The 18,649-nt window shown below is 36.8% G+C and overlaps 1 protein-coding gene and 1 long non-coding RNA gene across 6 annotated transcripts in view; both read right to left on the reverse strand.

Annotated features, from left to right (window-relative positions):
• LOC133521176 (uncharacterized) overlaps positions 1-18,649 on the reverse strand; it is a 293,381-nt gene that overhangs the window by 142,657 nt on the left and 132,075 nt on the right. The window lies entirely within an intron of this gene.
• LOC133521163 (paxillin) overlaps positions 1-18,649 on the reverse strand; it is a 95,337-nt gene that overhangs the window by 19,410 nt on the left and 57,278 nt on the right. For 4 of the 5 annotated variants that reach the window (XM_061855972.1, XM_061855971.1, XM_061855969.1 and 1 more), the window contains 3 exons: positions 13,734-13,978; positions 8,663-8,885; positions 1,306-1,402 (listed from right to left, as the gene is read on the reverse strand). In XM_061855972.1, coding sequence (XP_061711956.1) covers positions 1,306-1,402; positions 8,663-8,885; positions 13,734-13,978 — 565 coding nt within the window. Of the gene's footprint in view, positions 1-1,305; positions 1,403-8,662; positions 8,886-13,733; positions 13,979-16,970; positions 17,283-18,649 lie in introns of those variants that run through there. The other variant, XM_061855970.1, reaches the window with a different exon arrangement.

Genomic DNA, 18,649 nt, shown 5'->3' on the forward strand with positions numbered 1-18,649 from the left:
GGACATTATTATATTGCGACCTAAATGACCTGATTCAATCACGTACAGTAGTGACTTCCGTTACAGCATATTTTCAACAGAAGCCACACGCAAAGATGACATTGTACGTGTTAGTTTTTATGATATTTTTATCTTCTTTATACGAAAAAACTATTTTTAATCAAGGTGAACTATATCATGCGTTTTCAAGTTCAAGCCATCATAATCTATTCCAGCAGATTACGGTATAGTACCGACAATTCGATATAAAAGTATGTAAACATCGTATGTAGTGGATATATTTATAGTAATTCGTATAAAACCCTACTTAAATGTTTTACGACTGCCAAGCCTTTTATATCTACGAGACATTAAAGAGTTAACAATGTTTTCATTCATTGTTACGAATTTTCTAACGAGGTTGTAAAGTAAATGAGCTATTGTGGCGAGACGAAGTGTTATTTTAGTATTTTTAGACAGCATTTGTTTTCCCGAAAAGTTTACAGATTGCTGGATACTTTTAGGTCATTAATTGTCAATTTAAGGAGACAATTAGCCATTTTTGGGGATATCCATATAGCAATGTCGATAAAGGGTAACATTTATTTAGATCAATAAGCACATTGTAAAAATATTCAATCATGAAACGGTAACATGAACATGACACATTCTTTCACTAAATAGTGTGACGGTGAATTATTGATCGACTGCAAGGTGGCAGTGGAAAGTAGCGTGTATTATTATTTATAACAACTGCTGTTCGAATTCGATCGATACAGACACGTGTATTTAGACGATAGGACTTTTAGTACCTAGTGAATTATATATTATATTACTTATACGATAATAGTTTAAAGACTGTTCTGGAAAGGTGGTCTTCCGTTAGTTTCTAAAGAGTAGACAGAAAAAGAAAACGAAGTGTGCGTAGGTTTGGTAGCTACTACACACAGGTATAGAATTTTATTGAACTTAGAAGCCAATGAAATGAGTAAGAGAAGATTATATCTGAATCTAGAAGCCAACGAGGTTCATCGGCAGCTTGAAATCCTAAGTCAACGTATAAGTAATGGATCCATAAGGGAAGACCATCTATTTCGTCGCTTGTAACTCCTGCGTTTGTAATACATACGTACTCTAGTTACTGAAGGTCGGTAGAGTAGAAGGCTTTTCTTCGTGTGTGAGCGACAGACGTATACAAATCTATGACGGTCTGTCCAGCAATAAATTGTATATGCCGATCTTCACAACATTGAACTTAACAATTAGACAGCCAGCTTGATGTTACGTATGGAGGCAGTGTGTGAACATATTCATGTGTGTGCTTACCCATTGTGCAGGTCTGTGCTGAGCTGGTCGAGCAGCGAGTCGACGGTGGGCCGCGCGGACGCCGGGCTCGCAGCGCCGTTGGTGCGCGCATAGCCGTCTACAACAAATACAATATGATTACTACATTTTAAATATGTATCGAATACAATTTGGACATAAAGCTCGTAAGTTGCGTTGTGGAATACTAAAGTTAAGAGACAAAATAATCAAGTTAAAGATGTCAACACGAATTCATCTAACGTCACACTTTCAACTTGGACTTACCAGGCAGTACCTACGTATGTTGATATGTTAGTTAGGTTGGGTCAAATCTTGGAAGCTAAATATGACCCACTTCCTGATTTCCGATTGAGCTGATTTGTATACATATGTAAATCGAGTGACAATGTAATATTATGATTCCATTGAGCTGATTTGATGGTGGAGACAGGAGGTGGCATAGGAAATCTGTGATACAACATCGCCAACCTAATTGTACATACATACATACATACATACATACATATAATCACGCCTATTTCCCGAAGGGGTAGGCAGAGACCACGGATTTCCACTTGCTACGATCCTGACATACCTCTTTCGCTTCCTTCACTTTCATGACATTTCTCATACACGCTTGTCGGTTTAGGGTGCTCTTGACCTGGCCTTTCTTCAGGATTTCCCCGATTTGATCAGAGTAGGTCCGCCAACCTAATTGTGTTTCGGGTTTTTAGAATTGTCTCGATGACTATAAGTTGCCTGTGGTAAGAAAAGTACAGTCAGCGATAAAAACTTGTACCAAAAATATTTTTTTTTGCCAAAAACGTATTATCACGTCGCGTTACATGATTATGCTACGGAATAATTCACCGAAGAAATTTGTTTCATATGTTTATTGTAACTAGAAATTACCAAATTATTTACGTCAATGATATTGCATAGTGCTAAAAGAAACAGCACATACCTACCTACTACATATGTCTTGGCTATTTTTAACCACGTAATGTTACGTACAAATGATTCCACATTTATTTTTGCAAGTAATCATCAATCATAATGAAAAACAAAATAAATCATCACAATTTTGAAAAACACGAACTGGGTAATTGTTAATTACAACTTACAAGTATTTCACCGGAAACAAAAAACCAGTGTTGTAAGAGTGTGACGAGAGAGTCCGAGAATATTAAAAATTATGAACGCGACAGTCAATTAGAGTTGAAACAGGTGGGTCGGGCCGTGCCAAGTCTCAGCTTTAACCGCCAGTGAGTGAATATGCTTTGTTGGGACTATCGGGGATTAAAAGAGTTGAGACGGATGATGATGGGTATTAAAAACGAGGCTAATTGGTTAATTAGGCGGAATGGCGCCTGAGAAAGAGCCTTGAAAAAGGGACGCATGTAATATTGGACATAATATGACATTGTGGCTATATTACATGTGTTCCTTCTTTTTTTAAACTCAGTTAAAATCTCCTGTTGAGTAGATACTTAAAGGACGACGTCTGTATAATTTTTATCATATATTATTGCATCAGCCTGTTATAGCCCAATGCTCTGCTTAAATAACATAAGCATATTAAAGAGTACGTCATGCATATTACTTGACGGGATCCGTAAAGCAAACGAGAAATGAATTTTTAAAGTACGCGCCCTTGACGTTTGGCCTACTTTACTAGAATTGGGTCGGTGGTAGGTATCCTTGTCCTTAACTATCTATAACAGACAATATGTCTTTGTCCATGTTTCTGCCCATGTATTGTAAACTGTATGAGGAGTACAATAAAGTATTGTATTGTAAAATCTACTGTATTTAGAGATACTGCATAAATGGCACGGTCAAGAGGATTCGAAAGTATAACTAACAAAATTTGCCACATATTGACTGCATTTATTGTCAACCGTTTTAAAGTAAATAGTCCAATGTCAATTGAGTTCCATGGACGCTTCGCTGCGCTCAATTCCACAACTGAGTCACCAGAATCAAACATGTCATCTATATTGCTGCGTAATATTATTATGACAAAATCCACTATATTCGAGATATAATGCACGCTTTAGAAGCTCCGAGACTCATTTTCCATGAAATATGTTCTTGATGAATGCGAACCGAGTCAATGTCAAACGTCTCCATTTTGCTGTCAAAACCGTGCCAGGGCTATCATATAATTCCTCTTGCTTGTTTAAAATTACCAGTATAATTGGGATTCTTAATGACATATAAATGTAATAGTCTTGGAGCTCACGCACAAATTGGTTGGACGCAAGTGATTGTTCAATGGGGGCTATAATATCCCAGATGTCGTTACGCTCCTCATAGCGCAAGATTAGTGGGTAGTTACAGGGCATAGTTTTCGCCTCATTTGACGAAGAATTAGTAGTCTGCTACAATACACGATGGCGTTTTTGAGTTATGTGCCTAGTCACGTATGTCTTATTTTGGCACGCGCTGAATCCAAAACGGCTTGATAAATTTTAACGACGGTATCAGTCTGTCAGTTAGAACAAAAAGTTGACAGTTCCGAACGACTGAGAGGCCGATACCGTTCGGCAGACTTTAGCGTAGCTTAAGTATACGCGCGTCTAATTTCCCTACATTTGGTCTATCTATACGAAGCTTTTTCGTTCGTACGCGTACGCTCGTATAAAACGCTTGTCTGAAACTACCCTAAGTAAGAAAAATTATCCTAAAATTCGTTGTAAGTATTTAGACAGGGTTTTTTGTCGTTGTTTTGTTGTGATAGAAGTGCAGCTGTTCTCACTAATGATTGTGAAACTGTAAGGAATTTGTAGAATAAACGTTGAGAGCTTTTGTTGGAGCATACCAGTGTCATGTTTACGGGTGTTTGTGGGCTCTTTATTGGCTGTTTCAGTAGATTTAGTTATTGACGATTTAACAGAAGCCGTAAAATGCTGTTTAATACTATGTTGTGGCCTTATGCTACATACATTTTCATAACATCCATGACATTAGGAGGGTCATATATAATTTTTAGGTGTTAATTTATCTTTTCAGTTACTGGGTACAGGATGGCCAAAAATACGTTGACAAAGATTTTTTAGGAATATTTTTCATAATTAAAAAAGCTTTTACTAAATGTAATAAAAATAGAACTACAATAATTTAATTAAAACAGAACGAATTATTTATAAATGTTCTCTTTTAGCTCTGATAGTACACAAACGCAAACGTTTGTTAGGTTTGTTAAAATTATCAACAATACGTCGCAGTATAAAAAAATTACAATGTATCTTTGGGCCACCCAGTATTAACTCTTTACAAGGCAGAGGGAATATATTTCCCACCTGCTTTTGAACTTTATTTCAAAGTGATAGCGTTCAATTTTGCATAATTTCTGACACCTTTATGCCTTATAAGGTTGGTTAAGCGATTATTAGATAGATTAAAACTACATCGTGTACGTTTTAACAATTTAACAGAAAAAAACTACAATATCCTACAAACTTAAACTACAATATATATATTAGCTTTCGGAAACAGTTAATTTTTTTTTCAGGTACAGTAAGGTGCAGAGATAACTTTACTGATCTGAATTAACTGACCCCTGTGCATAGAAACTTTTTTGCAATGGGGGAGTTATCTCTGCAGCTAACTGTACTGTCAGCATCAAAAGTATCGTATGAGACTACGCATCAAAAGTATCTAAGCACAAACAACAATTAAACTCTAACATTTAGATACTTTTGAACGCGAACTTTACAGATTTTTTCTCTACTTCTAGAAACATTTTTTTTTCTTATTCGAGGTAGCAGATAGTTAATTTTGGCGCCTTGTTTCATTCGCTATTATTGGTTCTGACTGTACACAGATCATCGTCGAAACCGTAAGTGTTACGAATCGATATCGGTCAGTCTACGAAGCCAAAACCTGACAGCGCATTATCGCATATTAACAAAAACACATCGAAACGCCAGAGTGTGAAAGTCAGCTTTCAGCACATGTAAAATAAATGTTAACATGGTTGGCACACCGATGATCTATTTCTGAGTTGTTGTTCACAAACATTGCCGACCACTATATGAGACCAGTGGAGTCAGGCTTCTTAAATCCCTACGCATAAATGACTTTTAGTAAGAGACAATACTTTTACTGCATGATCACATTCAATTAGGTAGTATCCTGCCGTGTATTCCAAATGCAGGAGCGCTCGGTAGATGACATGACGTTGCAAATCCTGTAGTTGTCTAGGAACTTTCTATGAAGCATCACAGAACTTTGCTAATAACATAATAACCATTAGAGGTGGTACGATCTAAATTGAGACTAAGTGCAAGGCCATCAAGACATACTACAAAAAGCTACGTTCAGTTTGCAGGCGGGTTGCACTTGTTTTGCTAGTTCAAGCTCGGGATCAAAGTATACTGGAGCTAACTTTCAGTCGGTACAAATTTTGTGAACTCTGCGCGGAAGCAGCGACCTTGCGCGTACGTCGGGGTCGCGGTAAATATACGAAACACATCAGTGTTATAATGGGGGGTGCTGTCACATCAGCGTGATATGATAAATTATACACAGGTGCTGATGTTTTCATTATAACTTATAACAAAGTTGGTCTTATTGCAGTGACGTCACACAACCTTTTGCACTTTGTATTTGACACAGATGCCATAATGACCGGTGACGCTGCCACTTTAGTCAAGTTTATCATGCTAGGATGAATTATGTATTGGTGCTGATGTTTTCATTATGACAAAGTTTGCATAGCAGTGGCGTCATATCATCAATCATCCGTGCACTTAGTATTTGACACAAGATCTGCGTACCGTAACTGATGTTATGTGAACCTGTCACCTTAGCATGATAGGATGAATTATACGCAGGTGTTGATGTTTTTATTGTCGCCAAGTTTGCAATGTTGCAGTGGTGTCATATCACCAACCATCCGTGCACTTAGTATTTTACAGAAACGCTGCGTAGTGTAGGTAACTGACAGTGATAACTGATGTTATGTTATGTGAACCTGTCACCTAAGGTGTTGATGTTTTTACTGTCACCAAGTTTGCAATGTTGCAGTGGCGTGATATCACCAATCTTCCGTGCACTTAGTATTTGACACAAAATCTGCGTAGCGTAGGTAACTGATAGTGATAACTGATGTTATGATAACCTGTCACCTTAGCATGATAGGACGAATTATACACAGGTGTTGATGTTTTCATTATTAAATAAATAAATAAATTACAACGTTAATAATGTTGAAGTGCGCACTTCGCATTTGATACAAATTTCACCTAAGTAAGTAATGTTATAATGAGGCTGACAAATTAGTATGATAGGACGAATTATAGGTAACCTAATTGTTTTCATACTTATCATTATTAAAGTGTTGTAATACTTGCAATATGGCCACACACGTCATATCATATCCAAGGAGTAAGTATTTACTTTTGTATACCTATACATATGTATCTTCGCGTGAAGTAGAATCTTCTTTTCAGATTAAGTTTTCATTATAAATAGTGCAGGTCTAGAATAGATTGGTGGTCTTAACTACTAAAATGATAAATAGGTTAAGAACTCATATCTTTTAGTGGGTGTAACTCGACATGTACAAATGTATGACTGCCTGAACTATAACGAGGATACACTCCTAAGATCAAAAGCTAATCTTATTCGCATAGGTAATCTGTTTACATTCAGATCTTTCACGATATAATAGCATTTATGTCAAATGAAACACGGGTGCTTTTCGAATAAAACTAGTCGGTTGCTAATTTTTGAAAGTAGATATTCTGAATGCACTGACTCACGGAATACCGTGATTTATTCCTTCGTTTATATTCGGAGTATTATTTTTACTCAAGATACTGAGCTTACATTAAAATTAGAGATGTGACGTGTCTTGTAGATGTGATACCGATACCTATTTTACAACAATTGTAGAAAATAATCAGGCATGACAATTTTTTTTTATAAGTATGTTTTCACAAGCTTTCAGTTTACTTGCCATGATGCTATGAATACGAGTAATCTTTAAAGATTCATTAAAATAACTACCTGACATTCGATTGGGCTAAAATGTGGTATACCTACTTATCAACTTATGCAGCCTCCATACCGTGACAAATAATATGAAATATCAGGATGGAATCAAGCTGACTTGGAATTCACCTCGGTTAAAAAAAACTGCCAAGTCCATTGTATCAAATCGAATCCATTTTACGTTTTGTGCACTGTCGGATATACCGACATCCGACGAGTTTTTGATATCAGTCGATAAAAAAAATCGGGGAAATTGAGAACTAATATCTATCAATAACGATACCTATATTAGGTAAAATCCCTAATTAAAATGAAATAAGATAAGAAAAATAAATGGAATCCGAATGGCAGGAAAGATGGATTGAATTAATTTGTTGATGTTAATTCAGATCGCTCACAACCCAGTTATGAGGATATTGATACTTATTTACATGCTGATATTTTTAGCTAAGCATTTAGTGGTTGGTAAACGTTTTACCTTCCGCTTATTCACTTTGCGTTGCGTCACGTTTGCCTTTAGTTGGATGGTAATTTTAAACAAATGGGCAACACCGATATTGGTACCTATTAGTATCGATACCGTAACAACCCTAATACAAATGAAATAGGATAAACAAACTCAAACTGATTGGCAGGAAAGATGTATTGACTTAGTTCACTGATGTTATTTCAGATCGCTCATAGCCCGGTTATGAGGATATAATACTTATTTTCATGTTGATATTTATAACTGGGTTGATGGTAAAAATGTTTTACCTTCCGTGATAACTGTTAGCTTAGGGATGGATGGTAATTTCGAATTATTATTACATGCATTATGTGTTAAAATAGTTGGTTTTCAATTTTTAGATTTCATGAGTCCAGCACTTTAGGAAAAACTAATAAATTAGTCCAGGGCAGTCTAGTTTGCCTTTAGAATTTTATTTTGGCGTAGGTGTTAGACCTAACTGGGAAGTAGCGAGGAAAGTAGGCAGATACGTAGCAGCCACATTACTCCTCTTCGGCTGCGATACTGCCCTGCATAATTCCCATACCACCAGTCGAGTGGCCGCGCCATTACTGTTTTGTTGGTGTACTGTCAGCATCAATAGTAGCGGATGAAACAACGCGCGGGTTAAAATTATATCTGCCACCTTGAAATACTTTTTCAATTCGGGATATATCTCGTTAGTTCGCGTTCTGATTGTTTGTTTGAATATTCACACGATATCTAATTGTTTTACATATCGTATCGGACCCGGGTACGTCCTTAAACTATGTCCAAAAGCTTTTTCTTAAGCTACAAGAGACTAATAGATACTTTTGACGTGTAGTCTCATCTGCTTTTTATGATGCTGACTGGACTTCACGTGTCACTATAGCTATGAGTACTCACCTCTTTCACTAATAGGAGTCTTGTCACCATAGCTGCCATATCTCGCGTTGCTCAGGTCGTCGAGTAGGGTGTCCAACTCGGAGAGATTCCCGCGACCTCCTGTCGTCCTGCCGTAGCCGGACTGTCCCGTGGAGTACGGCGTGTGACCACCGTAGCCTGAGGTGCTATTGGAGTATTTCACTGGGATGACCTTTTCTAGTGAGCCCGTGTTCTGGTATGTTGGCTGTGGGCAAGATATATTGTTAGAAATCTTGTTTTGATGGTACTATATTGCTATGTATGTTCAGGTCACATCTATTTATTTTATTTATTTATTTAAAATTATTCCAGGCAACAAGGCCCATATTAATACAAACACGTTACAAACTAACATACATATACATTTTATAAAATTACAGCTAAACACCATTTAGGCGACAAAACGGCGTGGCTCCGTTGCATCGGCTGCTCTGGTGTCGGATCTATGGATGACATGACGATGCAATATTATGGCACCATTGAGCTGATCTGATGATGGACATAGGAGGTGGCCATAAGGACTTTGTGATAAAACAATGCAACCAAATTGTGTTTGGGTTTGTTAGAATGGTCTTAATGAGTATTAGTTTCCTGTTGAAAGAAGAGTACAGGAAGCGATAAAAGCTTGTATCAAACATGTCATTTTAGCCAAAAAACTTACTTATTAAACAAAGCTTTCCTACGGTATGATACAGCGGTTCACAAGAAATTGTTTAGTTGCAGTAAGAAGAAAGTAAAGAAAGTTACAACATTATAAGGGAAATTGAGGAGGAGGGTCTTGATCTTTTTGTTTTGGAAACTTCGTGCTTTTTAAATATTTCACGGCATACACCATAAAACTGATAGAAAGAAATTTCTATGAATGGTAATGAATAGCTTCCTCGCACTCATAATAGGTACATTTTTAATTTGCTAATATTATGAATACGACTTTCTATCTATGGTAGGGTATAGGGTAACATTTCGCCTGTGATTTAATCCAAATTAATGTTAGGACCAAAACAGTTACATATGATATGACATATAAGCGATTCATAAAATAAAAGTTGCCTGCAGTGTGACACACTGCGGCAAATAAAATATCTAGAGTAGGTATCATAAATTTGCATTCCTTTTCTCTGCCGTCCAATATTAAATTCTAGTCTTTTGCCTGTCACGAATAAATTTATAATTAAGAGTATGCAGCATTGCACCCGTTGTCGAATACGCAATCATTATTTGCTTTACAAGGGGCAAAATATTGATACCCGAGCAAGCGAAAGATTCCAAAGTTGAACCGCGAGCGTAGCGAATGGTTCAAAAAGTGGAATCTTGAGCGTTACGAGGGTTTCGAGGGACGAGGGTTAAACAAATTTTGCCACCGAGTGAAATACAACATTTTTCATCACACCAACACGAAGAAAATACAACTGTATATTAAACAAAGTCAAACCCAAATGAACGTTATTAAATATTTATCATTCAAAATCATTATTTAAATGTCATTTCTAGCAGTCGACATAAGGAAACAACTCAAAATTTGCATCAGATTACTTTGCCACACATGTGGATAAAATGCTTCTTTCTCATCAGTTTTTGAACAATCAAGAGAGCCTTTACTAGCTGGTGTGGCGATAAAATAATTTTACATTTTCCTTATGTTCAGTGCTTCAAACGTTCTACAGATCTAGAGCCAGCTCCGATCTGACGTCACACCCGCGAATTGGTCGTGAACTCGTGCGCACAACAGCTATCGATCGTAAATCATGGCCCGAATATACAGGGTAGCAATTCAGAAAACTCACTGCTACTGTAAGACCACTAAGACCGTAGTAAAGTAAGACTGCTATACTGAAAGACCACAATAAACTGGCCCCTGATTAAATAGTCTTGTTATGAGGCTCATACCTTAAGCTGGTTATACACACTAGGTTGTGCCTGCGCAGTTTTATCAACTGCACAGGTAAAACGTAGCGTGTGTGGCATTCGACTGTGCAGTTTCCTATACAGCTTTACCTGTGCAGTTGAACTGTACAGGCAAAACTGCGCAGGCGTACCCTAGTGTGAATGGCCAGCTTAATTAATAAACGAGCTCACAGATGGATTTTTGAATAGGTGACAGGCTTTGTGAATAAACAAGTTAAGATATATGGTTCAATGAGAAATAAGAAATAGTCTTTGGAACAACATCATTAAGCTGAGTAAACATTTTGTAAGCGTAAAATAGATATTATATATATGACTTTTTTTAGTTTTCTGTTAGTATTTTGTATCCTGTTATAAGGTGCCCTTTAAAAGTTAAGTATTATATGGGCATTGAATCGTGGAGAGACGGCCCGATTCGAAGAATGATTAAGACACGTTTAAGATCTTGGAACAAGCTTTAAAAGATCGAAAATAAACATATCAAAATTGACGTTTATTTCGATTCCGCTGTGATCCCAATAAGATCTACCTAGCTGCGATACTTCTAACGTCAAGGTGATATTGGTTGCCCGAATCGAGCTGCTTCTGTCAATTATACGACATACACACGATATCTAAATGAGAACTTATCTAAACCAGAACTTATCGTTATCGTATCCCATTCTTCGAATCGGGCCGAGAGGCCACATACAAAACAACAGTCGTGTATAGACATGTGAAAATTTAAAAATATCTGCAAGATTGTGTGACGTCAATGATACAGATGGTAAATTAGACCTATAAATATCATAAAATAATACATGTCGACTCGGTACGTATACCTACTCATATTATTAGTTAGTGTCATGACGGCCCTTAGTGAATCATGTTTATATGACAAAAAACCACACTGAATAATGGTTTGTATTTTATGTCGTAGCCACGTTCCTAGTGTACTTTACTGCAGGTAGAGGTAGATACTGGATTCACAAAAGCTGGCGCGGAATTTTTATGATAATTTTGACATTTCAGTAGAAATCTCGCGCCAGTTCTACCTAACCTATACGAGTGCGTACAAAACATGGAAACTCACATAACGATAAATACTGACGACGTCTATTGTGCTCAAATCTGTCAAGCTATTTAGGGCTTACAGTGTGTACCTAACAAATGTACATAATAATTTTATACTCAAAATAAGTGCTTAGGTGATCTACAAAGAACACTTATGAGGAGGAGGGGGATTAAATTACTATGTTATTCTATTCTAAATACACTAATAAATACGTAGTAATTTTGTATGAATCGATGAATCTTAAATCGTCAATACGGCGCCATCTGTACAGCAAGTGTCGCACTTCTTGGAATCTCTCCAAGGAGGAGTGAATCAGCCCTCACAAAATATGAAATTGTATATTTCTTTTTATACCGACGTTATAGTTCAGTGTATTGCGACTAGAGGGCGTTGCGTTAGAACACATAGGTAGGCATAGGTTTTAGAGATCATAAAATATAGCAAGAATTTAATCTAGGTATTTATAAATGACATTATTTGCTGATTTTGTAGCTTAGGTGCACCAAGGATATTTCAAAATTTGCGTAGCAATTTTTGACAGTTTGACATAAATTTAAATAGCATCATCATCAGCGTGAGATATTTTTTCACGTAGAAGATAACGTTTTTCTTAAAACATTTGTATATACACAAGATGAAATCATGGTTTGACTTCAACAGTATTTGTCTTGATAAGTAGGCCAAGGCTAAGGCTAAAAATATCAGCCATCCAATCGAGGATTTCTTTGAAAATGTCACACGACTCGCAGAGTATTCCCCTGAACGTAAACATGATCTTAGTACACTTAGTATAGTTTTCAAGGCCTTACAAGCCGCAGCACTTGGCTTAGTTAAGTTCAATGATGACAATACAGACATTTTTCTGAGTAAATAGATCAATGAGTTGGCATTTTATTGTATCACTCATATTATTCTTCTTAGCTCAGCTTGCTCTGGCGATGGGCTACGGAACGAGTTTAAAATGGAATAAATCAAAATCGTGAAATGATAGAATTTCACTTTGTATGACTTTACCTATTGATTAATACAAATTGAAGAAACCAAGGTGAACAAATCAAATGACAGTTTGGAAATTCCATCTCGGGTCATTAGTATCATTCGCTTTTTTTATGATATAGGAGGAAAAGGGGCAGACGAATCGCCTGATGGTAACCGATTAACCCCAGAGGGGTTATAAGACTTATAAGTGTGTTGCCGGAATTTAAGATAGTAGTCTCTTGTTCTTATACCATTTATCTGGAATTGGCGCATTATATCTTTTTCAACCATAAATATACAACATGTCTCATTGGATCCATTTTGGATCTATAGATAATAAAGGCATTTGTATCGTAACTTCCATCACTCCCATCCTTTTTGTTACGCACACAGACCGTTCCACAATTTCCTTGTAAACGTCGACTTGGTTTAGGTGTCATCAGCAACAGTAAAGAACATCTGTAGTCGGATGACTAATATTTACGAGACAAACCAGTCAGCATGGGCATTGTTTACAATTCGAATGCATGTCACGTGTACGTTTTCAATGAAGCGTAACCAGTGGAACAATTGGCAGACTTGCAAAAGTAACCAAAACGTATGCAATGCCGTCTGGGTGTTAGTTCTCTAAACGTTTGGTTTTATAGATTTTTGTAAAACTTGATTCAATAATTCATATTGTTAATTCATAATTTGCTTGCAGTATCAATCTTTCAATACTTTTACATATATCTGATATATCAAACCTGTAACGCACCAACTAAAATCACCCCCGAATTCACAACTACCTTAGACTACCAGGTTAACCTTTTAAAGGGCACACTTTTTATTTGGCAAATAACCACGCTATAAAACTATATTTTTGTATTTCCTTCCTATGCAGAATTTTTGGAATTTTATACAGGCGATGATTTTTAAAATCTGAACCGTTAAAAGGTTAAGTTTACGCGTAATTTTAGGGAACCATTCAGCATTTAACCGTATCTCTATGAAGAAGGTTAGCGTAAGCTGGCTTTAGGCTAGATTCGGTCTCCAGGAGAACTTGGCCAGCTTCCAGGGGTAGCTGTGCGACTACAAAAGGGTCTACAAATGCGTCAAAAGTAAAAACTGACTTACCGAACTAGATTTATTATAATCAGTATTCCTCGAGCCATTCAGGATTGAGCCGTATCCCGTAGACGTAGGTGAGCTCAAGCTGCCCCCGGGCGAGCTTCGGCCTCCAGGAGAACTCGTCCGGCCAACAGGGGAAGCTGTGCGGGCGCCGGGCGAGGCGGTGCGGCCGCCGGGGGACCCGGTGCGGCCCGGGCTGCCCACGCGGGCGCCGGGGTTGATAGAGTTCTGGAGGTCGGCGAGGAGCGCATCTGTGGACAAAGAGATTGGTTGGTCAGTTTACTTCCGTAATTCAGTTTGGGAATCATACTTTACTTACAAAAATCTTAGCACTGGTAATATACACAGGAAATCCATTCCTATGAGAAGTAGACTGATACTTTCCCACATAATGACAGTTAGCAGTTCACACAGTACAAGAGGATAACCTAATTTAATTATCCTCTTAAAGTTAACTGTTACAATCTAATATTAGTGACCCAAGTATCTAAGCAAAACGAAAGGGTCTGACACTTGCGTATACGCACAACAAATCCATCATTCTATCACCTCTGTCAACAATAAAGTCAGGACAGTGCTTTCTCTTTTGTACCTTAACCTCATGAACATAAAGAATTAGTTCGAGTAAACTAGTTTAATCAACAAATAAGATATGTACTTAAGTAATTGGAGTTATTTGCCGGCTTATATAAATAGTCTGGTGGCTGGATGATGTCATGTTAGTAAACGAGGGTCTTTTATTGATGTCTATAAGAATTTTTTTTGTGTCATTAGCCGGCTTAATGACCGACTATTAATTGTCTGCATCGAATGCTAACGTAGGTTATTAAATGCATAACGATTACAAACTTAAGTTTTATTGTTTAAAATAATAAGAAATCTTTATTATATGCAAACACTACAAAAGCATTGTTACGAACATGTCTTTACTACCGCTGGGGACATCTGAGAGAGTATACACGGTGTTTTTAAAATAATTTAAGGAAACTGAATGGCATGGTTAATTTCATTTTATTTATATATATATATTATTTTGATGCAAAGTAATTAAGTAATAGCGTTGTTGGAACGCGCACATTATATTTAAATCCACCAAACAAACAAAATATGACATCCGTCCGAGAAAGTACTTGAGGTATAGTACCAAATGTATAAACTTATACTTAACACTAATCCCTAAGGCAAGTGTACAGTCGAGTTCATAAATATGTATGTATTCTTTCACTTTATTGCAATGGATTAAGGTGAAGAAATGTACACATATTTATGAATTCGACTATACACGCTCGTAAGGCCATGATTGATTATCTCCAAAATTTCTTTGAAGAAAGTTACTTAATTTAAGTTGCAACCTTAAAATTAACGAACTTTTATAAATACACCTTGTAGAAGAGACGTTGCAGTATCTTCAACAATAAAACAAAGTCAAGTATAATTTGTCTTGGAATGTATTTTATCATAAATTTACTTAGCAAAGGTTTGCATCGGTTTCTGTTCTTCTCGGCCCTTAGCAACAATGTTGTGTACAAAACAATAGGCATATTGTTTGAATTTGAACTCATAAGAGGCAGGAAACGTTTGGGCAATATCCATTTTTTTAAGAACAGTGATTCTTTGGAACGAGTGAGACGAGGCAATTAAAATTGATGGCAGACTTATTGTAAGACACATGTATGTTCCACTCATTTCAGAGTGTAAAATGGTTAAAAATGACGATCGTTCTGGCCTAGTGGGTAGTGTCCTGCCTATGAAGCCGATGGCTTTGGGTTCATATCCCGGTAAGGGCATTTATTTGTGTGATGAGCACGGATATCAGTTCCTGAGTCTTTTCTATGTATTTAAGTATTTAATTATATCGTTGTCTGAGACTGAGCACCCCACAACACAAGCCTTCTTAAGTTTACTGTGGGGCGTAGTCAATTTATGTAGTAATAACAATGTTCTATAATACTTCTTTTTTAAATATGAATAAGTGGTTACTGTAATATGTATGCATTATTGTAGAATCTTTTATGCTAGTCGTTAATTATTGTATCCAGTAGGTAACGCTGGAGATAAGTTTCTTAGAAAAGACTCTTGGTAACGAAGATCAGATTACATACACAGTATTTTGACGTTTTAAATATATCTGTATATTAAATATGAAGGACATATTTTCGTTGTGGCATTTTAAGACATATTTTTAAGTGAATCTGAGATCTAGTAAAATAATTTTAACAATAATATCGAAAGAATCTGAGTAATACTAAGCAAAGTATAACCCATATACATTATGTATGCAGCAATCAATGTCGTTCAAAGGTAAAACAACGTTATCAGAAACATTGAAGTTATGTATAAAGATCCTTATCCAAGTCAAGGAGGTTAAGTTTATCGACGGCTGTAAATAATGCTTTAACTGCTGTGACTAGCTTCTAGGTTGTAAAACTATATCTACTGAATGTCTACAGATAGAGGAACATGGTTCGTTTTCAGGAAATTTATGTAAACTTTCTTGAAAGAGAGAGAGTGAAAATATCGATCAAATATTGAAGTAAATGCCTAAAAGTGACATGTAAACAGTTTGTAGTAAGCTCTAGGAATAGACCTGGCTACTTTAATTTTTGCATTCCTCAACTTAAAGGAAGAAGAGGAATTTACACAGACATAATCCACGAGCATTGCTTAGTTCATAAAGTAGTGTTATATTATAGCAAGTATAAAACTTATATACATATAACACTATTTAAGTGTTATATGTATGTAGGGGAGCAAGTAACTGAAGTGTAATCGCCTTTTTCAATAGAAACAGTGCGATCGTAGCTTTCTATGTCTATGTGGCACAATAATAAACTTCACATTCGCACAAATCATAACACATTTATATCCTCGGCTGTCCTCGAAAACGAGTTCTTTTCGGTGGGTTCAACGCCTTCGGAATGGCTCCAAACGAATAACTTATCAACCGCTATTTAAATATCGAATCGAGAGTGCGCACATTGTCCCTTATCGGGATTAAAAGTGCTTTAGATAAGACCAAGTACTTTACAAAGACTTCTTCTTATAAAAGAACCCATTTAAATGAGTCTAAGGCGATTGGCTTCATAAACTTCAATTGTTTTTCAATTCAATTACACAGTATCATCACATTGTCGTGTAGTGTCATTCAAACGTCTCTTTTCAACGAAACCTTGCCTTTAATTGGGTCACGCACGACAGGAATAAATTACAACAATAGGACTTTAAATAGAAATAACACCATACCTAGACCATCGCAAGCTTCAAAAACTTCAGCATAATCCGATTGTGGCACTAAATTCTTATGCGTTTTCAATATTTTTCCGTATACATCATCGTTAACCGTGTAGTGTGTGTTGGACATTTTCGCACAACTCAAAGGATTCACAGGACACTGGCTTCAAAAAAAGCAAATCGCATCCGAAGGGCAGGGGTTCTAAATTTAAATATCTCCTCGATGTGGTGCGCGAGCGACCGTGTTATGGACTAATGCAGTACTGATTCACCGCAGCAAAAATCGCTCGGCTAACACATTGTTCACATAAACATTTGTAGTGTTCGAGCGACTCATCCGGTGAACTGTGTAAGCGCTAAATGGTCACTAGGACTGTTATGGTGTATTCTCTATTAAGCATAAGTTACCGGATTGTTTTATTGATATGTGCGTAATGGTTTAAGTATCAATGATGTCAAGGTTTTTTTTTCAACATATGTTCTTTCCTTATACTTAGAATCGCAACTTCTAGAGAACCAACAATATATAATTATCGCAAGGTTTGTATAATAACTGGAGATGTTACTTAAATTGTGAATAAAACTTTTGCGTCAATTAGATGAAGGCGCAATGAAATATACCAACACAAAAGAAACCATAGCTAAAAAGTTGCTAAATATTAATGAAGAGAATGTTATCCCGTCACTGGAGACTAGCAAAACGCCAATGTTTTTTTATTGGTCCTGGTTAAGTATCCCACTGCTGCTTGTCATTAACTACCATTCAGTGTAGAATGCGTTAAAGCCATCCCTTCATCTCCTCTTTGGTCCGTCTTTACCCCGTCAGCCATCTGTGTGGTGTCCAGTGAGTCCCGTTCAGTAGCCATTTTGGCCCACTTTTTAGGGAGCATGCGACAGACATGTCCAGCCGAGTCCCACTTAAGATTATGGTCAGCATTAAAAATATTTTATTGCAAAAAGATTTTACAACTTTTTACTAGTTTCTATTTTAAATCCTTTCTGCAGGTGCATAATCAAAATGTTGCAAAAAATATGAAGAGACATTTTGCTAACCGTAGAAATTGGCAATTTCTTTAATCTAGTAGTAAATAAAGCGCAATCTATGTAGTGAATCGCTTTCCGCTGAGAGGTTATATTGATCAATGAACGCTGACGCCAGCAACGAAGACGCCGTCACCATGTTACCATTGCTTGCGTAAGCGCAGGCGAGTCCGAGTTTTAAACAAGCAAGCATCTCATGAACCAAAGATCAGTAGGAACTATGTTTGACTTGAGATCTACTTATGCTGGATCGGCTGAGGCTAATAGACACCGGTGGCGATGAAGCGATTGGAATGGTAAAGAAGTGACGCGTGGCTCGAGGAATGCGCGTGCGTCTCGCCGAGAAAGAGATGGCTGATAACGATGAAATTTGCATTAGGATTCACTTACATAGGTAAGTGCTGTAAGTATGTGTGCCTCTTTTATTTACTGCCTGACTCGGGTATGCCATTTAAGTACGCGTAAAAGTACCAGAGGATGAGCCTAGCATCCCTTAAGTACAATATAATAAATAACATATTTACAAAATGTTATAATAAAGCGTAAATAAATAATATGCCGATGATACATATTAACGAACTTATAGAATATTTTCCTCTTAAACTGAGATAGGCTAAAGGAAAATGCAGAGCAATCGTCAAACAATAATA

Source organism: Cydia pomonella, chromosome 9, assembly GCF_033807575.1.
Source record: "Cydia pomonella isolate Wapato2018A chromosome 9, ilCydPomo1, whole genome shotgun sequence".
Lineage (NCBI taxonomy): Eukaryota > Metazoa > Arthropoda > Insecta > Lepidoptera > Tortricidae > Cydia > Cydia pomonella.